Source organism: Bos grunniens, chromosome 7 (genome assembly GCF_055505025.1).
Source record: "Bos grunniens cultivar Pamir isolate PY7600 chromosome 7, Bosgru_T2T1.0, whole genome shotgun sequence".
NCBI classification, from domain to species: Eukaryota; Metazoa; Chordata; class Mammalia; order Artiodactyla; family Bovidae; genus Bos; species Bos grunniens.
Window position 1 is genome coordinate 20,252,792 of NC_141171.1, and position 12,814 is coordinate 20,265,605.

A 12,814-nucleotide genomic window follows, 5' to 3' on the forward strand; every position below is an offset into this window, starting at 1 on the left:
GAAGCCAGTGCTGTGAAAATACTCTATTAAATACCAGGTAGAGAGAGGCAGGTTTCTAGGTTCTGTATGGGAGACTGAGTCTCAGCTCCAGGGAGGAAATAGGAGGACAGGCCAGCTGGCCACCTGGAAGGGGGTCACAGGTCAGTGGCTGGTCCCCAGTCGTAGCCGTCTTCATCAGAGGACTCCACATCTCTGGCTCGTGTAAACTTTTTCCTCAGAGCTTCCCTCTCATATGTCCTGGGTGAGAAAATAGAAGAGGCTGTGAGTGGGGAGGGTGTGGACTTACCTACTGTTAACTGAGTTGACTCTGGACTAGGCACAGTGGGTGTAGTCAGAGATGAGCAAGACTCTCAAACTCCTACACATCCTTCAAAGCCCCAACCCCAATGTCCCCTCCTTCGGGAAACCTTCTCATCCTCCCAGGAAGAGGATTCCTACTCTCATGGCCCTGACTGCATGAGGCTTGGAGTGGCTCTCTCTGGTTCTGTCTCACCACGAGGCTCTAGCACCACAAAGGTGCTAGCACCACAGCTTGATTCTAAGCACCCCAAAATCCCGGGGTGGGGGGTTGAGCAGCCCCAATGTGGAGTATAGGGACTCTTACCGCATGCTTTCTTGTCGCCGTTGACCCTGTGGGTGGCGGCTATCCATCTTGGAGAGGGAGAAAGGCAGTTAACACTTATCCCCACTGAGGAATGAGAAATAGGGATGAGTAATCACCCCCATCCTACCTCCCTCCCTTTGGCCAGGCAGTTCTACCCACAAACTTTCTCCTCGTCCCCACAGAAGTCTTGAAATCATCCCCAATTTTAAATGAGAAAATGGATTTGGACAGGGCAAGGCCTTGGCTGAGATCTCCTAGCCTGTCAACAAAGAGAGAGTTGGATTTCCCATCTGTGACATTCCTCAGAGTCATGTTGTCAGCAGTACATAAATGAGTTCATGTATGTCCACTGCTTAGCGTAGAGCTGCCTCATAAACAGGATGCCATAGACAGTTGAACAGGTTGGGCACTGCACAACCCCACAGCACCATTCTACCAGCAACATCATAGATTTGTACGTTTTTACATTTCCCTAGAGAGGGTCTGGAGAACTTTCTTGAATTCACAGAAAAGCACCTAGGGGGCTGAGGAAGCCCCACAGAGAATAAGTGCTGAGTCAATATTTGTTACTGTCAAATACCTGACTACGATGGGGAAGGACTTGGACTAAGTGTATTCAGTTTAAACAACAAGCTTGTGGGAATTCCCTGGCAGTCCAGTGGTTAGGACTCTGAGCTTCCCATTGCAGGGGGCCTGGCTTCAATCCCTGGTCCAGGAACTAAGATCCCTCAAACCTCGTGGCCAAAAAATACAAAACAAAGCAGCAGCAGCAACCAAATAAACAATGAGCTTGTGATGTCAAGACTTTACCATCAGTCTCTGAATCTAAGATAAGGAAACTCATGCAGAGATTAAATATTTGTTCTAAGTGACTCTGGTTTAAACACCCTAGAAGTAGGTCCCAGATACTAATATGATCAGGGAAGTTTCTGCTCCTTCACATCCAGGGGGACGGGGTGCGGGGTTGGTAAGTTAACAGACCCCCTACGTCTCAGCCCCATCCCCAAACCCTTGCTGGTGCCACCCCTGTGCTCTGTTCACCTGGGCTTCCCGGGGACTGGAGGGTCTCCCATGATGCTGCGGGATCTGGGCCTCATCCCCCAGCACAGGCTCTGAGGACCGGGCCAGGGCTGGCACCCGGGGCCCCTCATCCACGTCTGTGTGGGGCCCACCCTCGCCATCCGTGTAGCCTTCACCGTCCGTGTAGACGCTGCCCTCGCCATCTGTCTCGTAGTCGCTGTTGACCCGGCTGTCGCAGCTCAGGTCCGCGGAGCTGTCTGCCAGGCCATGGTGGGGGAGGTCCAGGTTGTCTTCCGAGGAGTTGTCCAGCTGTGGGTGCACATGGCCGGGCTGAGCCAAGATCCTTCCCCCTCCCCCCTCCCGCCTCCAGCCCCAAACTTCCTTGATCTGAGACCAAACCCCAGACCCATGACACCACCCTTCAAATTCCAGTCCTCAACCTCAAGTTGAGGCTTAACTCTTGACCCCAAGGTGAGTTCTCACCATTGACCTTATTCGAGACAGAGCCTCCAAATCTGAACTGAGCCCCAAGCCTTGACTCCAGCCCCCAAAGAAGTCCCAATTCCCAAACCCAACCCCCCAGTCCCATCTCACCCCAGGAACCAGGTCCAGAAACCCTAACCTCAGGGTCAAATCTTGGCCATGCCCCTCAGTCCCTAACTCCAGGCGGGTCCCACCCCCTGGCCCAGATACCTGGTCCTCAGCCGTCCAGATGGGCCGCATCTGCTGCTCCTGGATGACGGCCTTGAGCTCTTGGTACCAGGAGTCACTCGTACCTTGCAGGGGGATGGTGGCTACAGGGAGGGGGCATCGGCATGGCCGGGAGGCTCGGGCCAGGGCCCACCACCCACCCCAGACCCTCAGCTCCCATCCCACCTGTGAAGAGGTGGTCGCTGTACTTCCTCAGCTTCTGGGCCTGGGCGTAGAGCCGGCGGGAGCTGCGGCGGGAGGCGGGGGCCAGCCACTGGCGCAGGGCTTTGAGGGCTGTGCGGCTCTCAGGAACACAGAAGACCACGATGGGGTAGTACTGCACGTAGTTGAGGCGCTCAATGGCTGAGGGTGTCACGTCCAGGAGCGCGTGCTTGTCCTGGGCCGGGCCAGCGCCGGGGGCAGTGGTGCAGGGCCAGGAGACAGAGAGAGAGAGAGAGAGAGAGAGAGAGAGAGACAGTGGAGAGAAAAACCACGCCCAGAGACAGAGCATTGGAGACAGGTGAAGAATCAAACAGATGGAGATGAAGAGTCTGAGGTCAGAGTGGACCCCCAAGCCACTCACATCTGCAGGCCAGCATGTTGGCCTGAGTCACTGTGTCTTGAGCACAGAGCCCCCACTTTGATTCTCTGCCTTTTCCCAGGGCTTGCCACTGCATGACACAGGGCAGGCTCTGTCCCCCTCAAGCCCTCCACATGAAAAAGCCTCCAAAATGGGCCTCCATGGAAAATCACATCTGTTGGGCATGGGGCCAGAGCAAGTTGGAGGCCTGGGCCTCAGTTTCCCCATCCATGAAATGGGACCCACAGCACAGCCTTGCTTACTTTCTCTGCAATCACCCGCACGGTGTCCAGTCTGATGATCTTGGAAGGGCTCTCAGTCCTTGACACACTCTCTGTGGAGGGGAGAGGTGACTGGCAGCTTCAGGAGGGCAGTCACTGGCCCTTCAAATTCATGTCTACCTGCCCCTCCCTTTCTCAAGAACCCACCATGGCTCCCCATGGCCCTTGAAAATCCTAACACCAGCAATAGTAGCTCCTGTTGGCCTCATGCCTGATACCACACTGGGTCCCCTCTTGAACATGACCCTTACCTCCTCCTCCTGAACAGGAGTGGCTGTTACTGGCCCATCTGGCAGATGGGAAAACTGAGCCTCAGGGACATAAGGTCACCAGCTCAGAGTCACTGAGCCAAACGGCATGAGGAGCTGGGTGCAGAGTCTGAGCTCCAGATACTCACTCTCCAAGGCTCAGTCCCAGCTCTAGGCCTTTGCTTGGGCTGTGACCCAAAAGAAGCTGTTCTCCCACCCCCATGTGTCTTCTATGACCCTAGATGGAGCACTGCTTCCTCCAGGAAGCCCTCCTAGATATCCTGGCAGCTGAGGGAGAAGGCACGCCTTGCTCTGGGGTGCCTAGAAGGGAGGGGGACACAACCTTGCTTTTTTCTCTTTGTTGTGGTAATCTGTGTAACATAAAATGTACCATATCTTAACTGTTTTTAAGTCCATAGCTCAGTGGCATTAAATACATTCACAGTATCATGCAACCATCCCTACCATCATCTCCAGAACTTCTTCATTTTCCCAAACTGAAACTCTGTCCTCATGAAACAGACTCCCCATCCCCTCCCCCAGCTCCTGCCCCACCATCTACTTCCTGTCTCTGTGGATCTGACTCATCTAGGATCTCCTGTGAGTGAAATCAGACAGTATTTTTCCTTTTTGTGTCTGGCTTTTCTCACTGAGCATCAAGTCCTCAAGGTCCATCCATGTAGCAAGTGTCTGAATCTCCTTCCTTTTTTTAAGGCTGAGTGATATTCCATGGATAGATGGAGCACATTTTATTTATTCATCACCTGTTGACGGATACTTGGGCTGTGTCCACCTTCCGGCTGGTGTGAATCATGCCGAAATTTCATGTACAAGTATCTGTTCAAGTCATAGCTTTCAGTTCTTTCCACATATCACCAAAAAAAATTATTTTACCTTCTTTTCAACCATTTTAAATTTATAAATACCATTCTCCATTAGCAGGCTGAATAAGAACAACCAGACTTAGCCCAGGAGCTACAATTTGCTGATTCTCTACCCTATCCTAATTATTTCTGTAGTTGTTCACTTTTGGTCTCTTCCAGAAATTCTGTGTATTTGTTCAACACTGTGTCTAGAGCTCAATAAACAAATGTCTTGAACTAATGAATGGACAGTTGGCAACTGTCTAATTGGCTCCATTGTCAATGACTGCCTGGTAAACGTGTTAAGAAGGATTCTGAGGCTCTCTGGGCAAAGAGTGCCAAGGTCAATTGAGGCTGCATCATTAGCAGCTCCCTTACCACACTGCCTCAACCCTAGAGGCTGAGAAAGGGTTCCTTTTTAAAAAAATTTTTGCCACACTCCGTGGCATCTTGGTACCAGGGATTAAACCCACACGTCCTACATTGAAAGGTGGAATCTTAACCACTGAACCACCAGGGAAGTTCCTAGGAAAGGGCTATGAAACGATTCACCAGTGAGGTTGCTAAAGGACCCGGTTTCTTACCTGCAATTTCAAACTTGTCAGGCATCTCAGCTGTCAACTTCTGCATAGCAATGTCGGCCACGGGTCCCAGTATCACCACCGGGCGCTTGAAACTCGCTGAAGGGCAGAGAATCAATGACAAGAATCAGGATCCCATGTGGGGCAAGGACTGCTAGCCTCTTGCACAACTGCTTCTTCATTTTCTCCACAGTAGATCTAGTGAGGCCCATGGCTACCCAGCTAAAGACTACAACTCCCTGCCTCCCTTGCAGTAAAGGTGGCCATGTGACTGTGTCCTGGCCAATGGGATGCAAGCAGAATGATAAGCAAAGTCTGGGTTGTATCCTTCATGGAAAGGTAGGAGCTCTCTTTGACTTCTTACACTAGGAGTGTTACTTGAAAGAAAAGGAAACTTCTTGTTTATACAGCTGTCCCTTGAGGTCTGTTAGAGCAGCTGAATCCAGCTAACTCAGTGGTTGGTAACCGCCATTACAACCCTCAGGCCACATCCGGTCCAGTGCCTATTTTTGTAAATAAAGTTTTATTGGCACAGAATCACATCCGGTTATGTCCCATTTCTCCTGTTTGTGTGTGTGAGTCGCTCAGTTGTGTCCAACTCTTTGCAACCCCATGGACATGTAGCTCACCAGGCTCCTCTGTCCATGGAATTCTCCAGGCAAGAATACTAGAGTGGGTTGCCATTCCCTTCTCCAGTGAAATCTTCCCAACCCAGGGATCTCCTTTATTGTAGACAGATTCTTTATCATCTGAGCCAACTTATTCTGGGTCACCTGCTATTCCCATCCTCCCACTGTTCTAAAAGCCTCTGCACCTGGTCTTAATCCTCTGCCCTGAGGCTGTATGTAAGAGCTTAATCTTTTCCCTTCCAGAATCTGGATAAGGTGTATTTTTACAACTGGTTCTCAGGTAGGGAAAGAATCTCCTGGTTTTGTGCGTATGTATTTTTGTCCTGGGCTTCCCTGGTGGCTCAGTGGTAAAGAATCTTTCTACAATGTGGGAGCCGCAGGAAATGTGGGTTCAATCCCTGGGGTGGGAAGATCCCCTGGAAGAGAGCATGGCAACATACTCCAATATTCTTGCCTAAAGAATCTCATGGACAGAAGAGCCTGGTGGGCTACAGTGCATGGGGTCACGAAGAGTCAGACACGACTAAAGCGACTTAGCATGGCATGGCATGGCATTTTGGTCCTAAGGTAACTAAAAGTGGGTGTTTGGGGTGGAAGGAGGGAGGTAAGGATTGTGGCTTTTGAACACTTATTTGAGGCCCTTCGCCTCCTCCCACCCTGGCCCACCTTCTCTCAGCACCACGCGCTCGTACGGTGGGTAGTGACCCTGTTTGGTCAGAGCTGACAGATCCTCGCGGCTCCGATGGGTGGTCTTCTTGGCTCCCCGACGAAGACCCCGCAGCCGCCAGAACTCGGCCCGTGAGTTGGAGCCCACTGAGGCTCCAGGTATGACCCCCACAGCCCGCTGAGCAGCCTCCAGACTGGCCAGCTGCTCAGCCCTGGAGAGAAGGGAGGAGGTAAGTGAGCACCAGAGTCCAGCATGACAGCCCCAAAGATGTCCATGGCCTGAACAGGGGGCGGTGTGGACGGGTCACCTCAGTGGGCAAAGGAGACTTTACAGGAGGGATTAATTTAAGGCCCCTGAAATGGGGACGACCCTGGCTCCCTGGGGGGACCCAGTGTCATCATAGGGTCCTTATAAAAGCGGGGGGGAGATACTTCCCTGGTGGTCCAGTTGTTAAGAATCCACCTGCCAATGCAGGGGACACGGGTTCAATCCCTGGTCCAGGAAGATCCTAATACCTCACAGCAACTAAGCCCCTGCACCACAACTACAGAAGCCTGTGTGCCCTAAGAGTCTGCGCTCCCAAACAAGAGAAGCCACTGAAATAAGAAGCCCGAGCACCGCGGCCAAGAGTAGACCCCGCTCACTGCAACTAGAGAAAGCCCGTGTGCAGCAAGGAAGACCCAGTGCAGCCAAAAATAAATAAATTAAAAAAAAAAAAAAAGGGAGGGGTGGGAGGGTCAGAGGCAGAGAGAGACAGGAGATGCCGCCCTGCTGGCTGTGAGGATGGAGGGAGGGGCCGCGAGCCAGGGAGGTGGTGCCTCTAGCAGCTGGAAAAGGCAGGAGCTTATGCTCCCCTAGAGCCTCGGGAGGACCCAGCCCTGCCCACATCTCGACTGAGCCCCATCAGATGCGTTTCGGACTTTGGACCTCCAGAACATGAGATGATAAATAAATGCATGTTGCTCAAAGCCCACAGGTTTATGGTAATTTGTTACAGCAGCTGCGGGAAACGTATGCTGCTGGTTGGCTGGAGCCTTCTGCAGGGCTCTCCAGAGTGCACCACCAGGGATGCTAAGTAGTGATGCTAAACCTATTCCAGTGCGTGGTTGGTCCCCACCTGCTCTGGTTGGGGATGATGCCCCGCTCCTTCTCCCGGAGGTCACGCCCCATGCGCACTGCCAGCCACTGGCCTCCCCGGGTGGGACTCTGCCCGGGGCCAGGGTACAATGTGTCCAGCACGTGGAAGACATCTCCGCGGGTGAAGCCCAGGCCGGATGGCGGGCTGGGCTCCATCTCAAAGTGCGTGCGGATGTAGAAGGAGTCGCCCAAGCCAGACCGCACCATCTTCTGGAAGACTGGATGGGGAGACTCCGTGAACTGGTGGGACCCAGACCCCACCCCTCCCCAGGGCCTGACTGTGGATCGCACTCAGCCCTGGGCCATGCACACCTTTCTCTCTCTCTCTCTCACACACACACATACACACACACTCACTGTCCTGCTTGCGCTGTGTCACCAGCTCCACCTCCTCGCCAACTGGCAGCCCCAACAGGAAGTTCACAGCCTCCTCCCGGGTCAGGTTCTGGAACGGGGTATCATTCACCTGCCAGGAATGGGGTGCAGATGGGACGATGCCCCGGGTGAGAGATCCCAGCTCTTCCTCTCAACAAAGCTCTCAACCCTCCCCTTCCAGGGTTGCTGTCAAGAGTCCTGGAAATTAGGGGATGGCTTTCCAATGGAGGCATTGCCTTGTAGCACCCAGGCTTCACACACACTTGTGAAGGTTTGACCCGGAAACCAGGAAACGGGAAATATAATCAATTCAGGCACAACCAAGTCTCAGTGAGTGTTCAACATCAAGACATAGGAACGGGGGGGGTCTCAGCTGTGACAGGACCAGGACACTGGTGGGAATTTGGTGAAACACGAACGAGGACTTCTCATGGTCCAGTGGTTAAGAATCCACCTGCCAATGCAGGGGACAAGAGTTCGATCCCTGGTCCGGGAAGATTCCACATGCTGCAAAGAAGCTCTATACAGTCAGCAAAAACAAGACCAGGAGCTGACTGTGGCTCACATCATGAGCTCCTTACTGCAAAGTTCAGACCTTAGTTGAAGAAAGTAGAGAAAATCACTAAGCCACTCAGGTATGACCTAAATCAAATCCTTTATGATTATTCAGTGGAAGAGACGAATAGATTCACGGAATTAGATATGACAGATGCAGTGACTGAAGCACTATGGACAGAGGTTTGTAACATTGTATAGGAGGTGGTGACCAAAACTATCCCCAAGAAAAAGGAAGACGCAGAGCAGCCAAAAAAAAAATATATATATATATACACATAAATTTGAATGTCTCTGAGGGTCTTGCCAGTCCCCAAGGAGGCCCAAGAGGAGGGCTCACAGGCAGCAACAGACTCGGGGACCACCCAGAACGCCCACCGCCAGCCACCCCAGCTAAAACTCCCGCTCACCTGCAGAATCTCATCTCCCTCCAGGATGCCCTGGCCGTCAGCTGGGCTGCCCGCCTGAACCCCGGATACAAAGATGCCCACGTCATTGCCTCCGGCCAGCCGCAGCCCAATGTTCGTGCCCTTGAAGAAGCGGACCACACGCGAGTCTGGGCTGTACCTGCGCAGGGAGGCGGAGGCGGAGTCAGGTGGGAGGCGGAGTCAGGGCAGGCAGAGGCGGAGTCATGCGGGAGGCCGAGTCAGGTGGACTGTGAGCTTCCCAGCTTCGGAGCTGAACCTCCCAAACAGCCCCACGTGGGTGTCCCGGGAAGGCAGGTGGTGGGGACCGGGGAGGCACCCCGGCGTGTGCAGGTCCTCAGTTTTCTTTTGGGGCACATACCCGTGGTCCTCCACACTCTGACCGCTGGGCACCCTGTAGATGTCATAGTTTCTTGGCCTCGGGGAGTCTGAAAGGGAACAGCCAGTTTTCCCCAAGTGCACTGACCGGTCCAGCCGCCAAACTTTTGCTGTAGGGCATCCCTGCCCCTTGGAATGTGGCTGCCCAACCCCCGCTCCTTCCGGGGCAATTGTCCCTGACCTCTGAGGCCCATGCCAGCCTTCCACACTCTGCATGGCACAGCCTCATTGGCTGATATCAGAAAAACCAGAGGAGAGGTGCTCAGACTGACCACAGAGGTGCTCACCTGTTTAGTTTTAAAAAAATATATTTGTTGATGCCAAATGAGAAGTCAGCATTGTTGAAATGTCTTTTTTTTTTCCTGCTATGCCATGTGGGATCTTGGTTCTCCAACCAGGGATTGAACCCAAGTCCCCTGCATTGGAAGCACAGAGTCTCAACCACTGGACCACCAAAGAAGTCCCTGCTCACCTGGTTCTGACGCGGTCCTAGAATCCACTGAACTTTCCCGCGGAAGCCGGTGGCTCTCCCTGGTGGGGAACAGATTTGGGGTGGGGTTTGGGGGGTGGATGTTGAGCAGCAAATTTTAGAAGAATTTGAATTTATCAGCACTTGGGTTTTAATTCTAGTCCTGCCCCTCTGCAGCTGTGTGATCTCAGGCCCTCTGCTCCTTATGACATGTCAATGACCTAAAGAGCCAATAATGAAGTAAGAGTTGGAACCTTGGCATGGGCTGTCCTCTGGCCTCTAAGATGGACTGAGGTGACCTCTACCCCTGGTTGTTACTCCTGTGTGGTCCCCTCCTCTAGAGAGACCCCCCTGCTGAGGGTCTGAGTCCTCCCACCAACAGCCATAGGAGGGAGCTTAGAAGTGGATTATCTACCCCCAAAAGCCCATAGCCCTAGACCACGTCTTGGAACCTCCTATGGACAGGAGAGACCTCTTCCAGGCAGGCCACCATGGCTGCACCCTCAAGGTTACCCAATGTGGGAAAAGACATGCCCGTGTTCCCCTCTCATTTGGCCATCCTAGCCAATGGGGTTACATACACGGGGGAGTTGGTTCGGCTGGTGTCTGGACTCTGCTGCCCATGCTGGGGTGGCGGTGGGATGTGAGATGGTGGTGCCTGGGACAGTTCTGAGCCGAGGTCTGAGATGTCTGTGGGGGAAAACATGTCTCAGCCATGGGCATGGCCTTCCAGGCTGGACCCATTTCACGGAGGGGCACATCAGGCCTCTCTAAGCAAAGGGGCCCAGACCAGAGTCAGGCTCAGCTGGGAACCTCCAGCTCTGATTTGCTGTGTGGCCTTGGGCAAGTTTCTGTCCCTCTCTGAGCCTCTCAGGGCCAGGCTTACCAACCCCTGCTTGGCCCTGCCAGACACAGCCTGCTTCCCTGGCCCTCCGTTCGAACCTCCCTGCCCAGGGCCCCTCACCCTCCAGGAGGGAGCTGTCGCTGTCACTGACGGCCGGAGGGATATTCACCAGGAACTGGCCTCGGTCCCTGAGCACCAGCAGAGTCAGTTTCCCTTCCGATTTCTCAATCAGTTGGCATGTGTCACTCAGCGACAGATTCTCACTGGACACCCCGTTGATCTAAAAGGAATCAGGAGAGGAGAGAGGAAGCAAGTTCACGAGAGATAGGGGACACTAGAAACAGATATTTTGGTGGGGGGACTACAAACACACAACTCTCAGGGGTTACTAAAAACAGACATTCTCAAGAGAAAATGATAGCATTCCTTCTGTGAGAGGATACTATGCCGAGAACTGACCTCTGGAAGAATTCTAGAAACAGTTTTCTAAGAGGGGTGGGGGATGCTAGGGAAAAATTAAAATGGACTGACTCTCTCATCTCCCCAGAGAGGGAAATTTCTCAGGAGACACGGGGAACAGATATTAGATATTACAGATATTACAGGAGTAATAATAGAGACAACCCTAATTGGGGGTGAGGGAGTAAATACTTAAATACTAGAAACAGATGATCTCTAGGAGGTGCTAGAAACAGACATCCGGAAGTAGACTGGAAATGCACAATTCCTAGGGAGGGTTTAACGTCATCTCAACTCACCAGGAATCCATTTCTAACATTTCCTCTTGGGAATGTCCGTTTTCAGTAACCCTTGCGATTGTGAGTTTCTAGCCACCCCCCACCTCCAAGCTCTAAGCGTCAGCCCTAAGCCACTAGAAACAGACACTCAGGGTCACTAGAAACAGACAACTCTGAGAAGAGTTTAGAAACAATCAACCAGAAATGATTTGGAAATCAAACATCAGGAATCACTAGAAACAGATTTTCAGGGGAGGAGTCTAGAAGGAAATGAACTCTTAAGGCAGAGCTGCCCCTTGCAGCCTGGTTTCTGGATCACTAGTATCCAGGCACCTAAGGCAGGTCCACGAATCAGTGCTGTAGCCAGCTGGCCATGTGATTCTGAGGATACTAGAAACAGACAACCCAAAGGGAGTACTAGAAACCAACATTTGGCAATGGATTAGCAGCAGATAGGGGAAAGGGCGGAAAATCCTGCATAGCCATCTCCAATCTTTGGAAAATAGGTAACAATGCAGCTGGCAAGTGGTTCAGCTCTGCTGACCTTACTGGGTGTCTTGGTAGCACTGTTACTCTCTGGCCCTGGTCTCCCTGCCTCTAATGGGAAGCCTGGGCTTACCTGGAGGATGAGGTCTCCTTCCTGAAGCCCACTGTTCTGGGCAGCCAGGCCCGAATCTGTGATGTGCTTGATGAAGATCTGACTGCCCAGTTTGACCCCAAAATCTGTGGGAGGAGGCGGAAAACTGATGCAGGGCCTGGGGTCTAGGCTGCCAGGGGCTCTCAGATCCCAGCCTTTTCACCTGCTCTCTACCACCCTGCCTTCCCGGCTGCTGTCCTAAGGGGACGGGGCAAGCTTCAGCATTTCCAGCGGGCATTCTCCGCCTCAGGTATCTCTGAGCAGGTGACAGCAGACCTGGTGCCCCATAGCTGGAGATGCAACACACGAGCACCAGGTGGTGCCAAGAGCTGGAAAGATGGAGAAAGCGGGGAGGTGGGGAAGTGGCCTTGGTGGGAAGGGGGGAAGCCGTTTGGGACGAGGTGGTCGGGGGACAGCCTCTCTACGGGGGTGATGTCTGAGCCAGGTCTCAGATGAAGCAAGGGAGCAAACCCTGCAAGGGTCTTGGGAAGGTTGTTTCAGGTGGGAAATGGTCTGTGCAAATGCCCTGCAGCAGGGATTCTGATGTCATTGCATGGTGGTCGGCAGTAGGCACCTGAGAAAGGGCAGAGCCCGGGCTGTCCCTTCCAGACACCCTGATGACAACACCAAAAGGGCTTCGGGGTCACAACCCCCAATATTCAATGAGATCACAACGAACATTTTCAGGAGTATTAAAATTACGATGTGGGGTAGAGGTCCCAGTGCCATTTGTCACATCGTAACCATAATTCCGAGATCATGATTCTGTCCTTTAATCACGAGGGGGTGAGAGGTCATGTCTCTCTACCTCTGTAGAGGTAAAGGTCTACTGTTCTCTACCTATGAACACCTTGACAATCTACTGATGTCATGATGTGTGAGCTTCCTGTTTCTCTAAGAACATGCCACAAATTTAGTGCGTATAATACACACAGATTTATCTCACAGTTTGAAATGGGCCTCATGGGACTTAATTCAGGTGTGGGCAGGGCTGATCCCTCCAGAGGCTCCCAGGGAGCACTGGCTCCTGCCTTTCCCAGCTTCAAGGCACCACCTGGCTTGCGGCCCCTCCCTCCACCCTCACAGCCAGCAGC

At 52.8% G+C, this 12,814-nt stretch overlaps 1 protein-coding gene across 7 annotated transcripts in view; it reads right to left on the reverse strand.

Moving 5' to 3' along the window:
- Window positions 1–8: 8 nt before the first annotated feature.
- TJP3 (tight junction protein 3) overlaps window positions 9–12,814 on the reverse strand; it is a 30,478-nt gene continuing 17,672 nt past the window's right edge. For 5 of the 7 annotated variants that reach the window (XM_086410160.1, XM_086410162.1, XM_086410159.1 and 2 more), the window contains 16 exons: window positions 11,703–11,806; window positions 10,467–10,626; window positions 10,084–10,192; window positions 9,506–9,564; window positions 9,017–9,083; window positions 8,641–8,797; window positions 7,658–7,766; window positions 7,281–7,518; window positions 6,163–6,374; window positions 4,871–4,966; window positions 3,158–3,228; window positions 2,501–2,711; window positions 2,318–2,418; window positions 1,646–1,933; window positions 605–651; window positions 9–237 (listed from right to left, as the gene is read on the reverse strand). In XM_086410160.1, coding sequence (XP_086266286.1) covers window positions 135–237; window positions 605–651; window positions 1,646–1,933; window positions 2,318–2,418; window positions 2,501–2,711; window positions 3,158–3,228; window positions 4,871–4,966; window positions 6,163–6,374; window positions 7,281–7,518; window positions 7,658–7,766; window positions 8,641–8,797; window positions 9,017–9,083; window positions 9,506–9,564; window positions 10,084–10,192; window positions 10,467–10,626; window positions 11,703–11,806 — 2,132 coding nt within the window. In that variant the 3' untranslated portion in view covers window positions 9–134. Of the gene's footprint in view, window positions 238–604; window positions 689–1,645; window positions 1,934–2,317; window positions 2,419–2,500; window positions 2,712–3,157; window positions 3,229–4,870; window positions 4,967–6,162; window positions 6,375–7,280; window positions 7,519–7,657; window positions 7,767–8,640; window positions 8,798–9,016; window positions 9,084–9,505; window positions 9,565–10,083; window positions 10,193–10,466; window positions 10,627–11,702; window positions 11,807–12,814 lie in introns of all 7 variants that reach the window. The other 2 variants (XR_015166853.1, XR_015166851.1) reach the window with 1 other exon arrangement.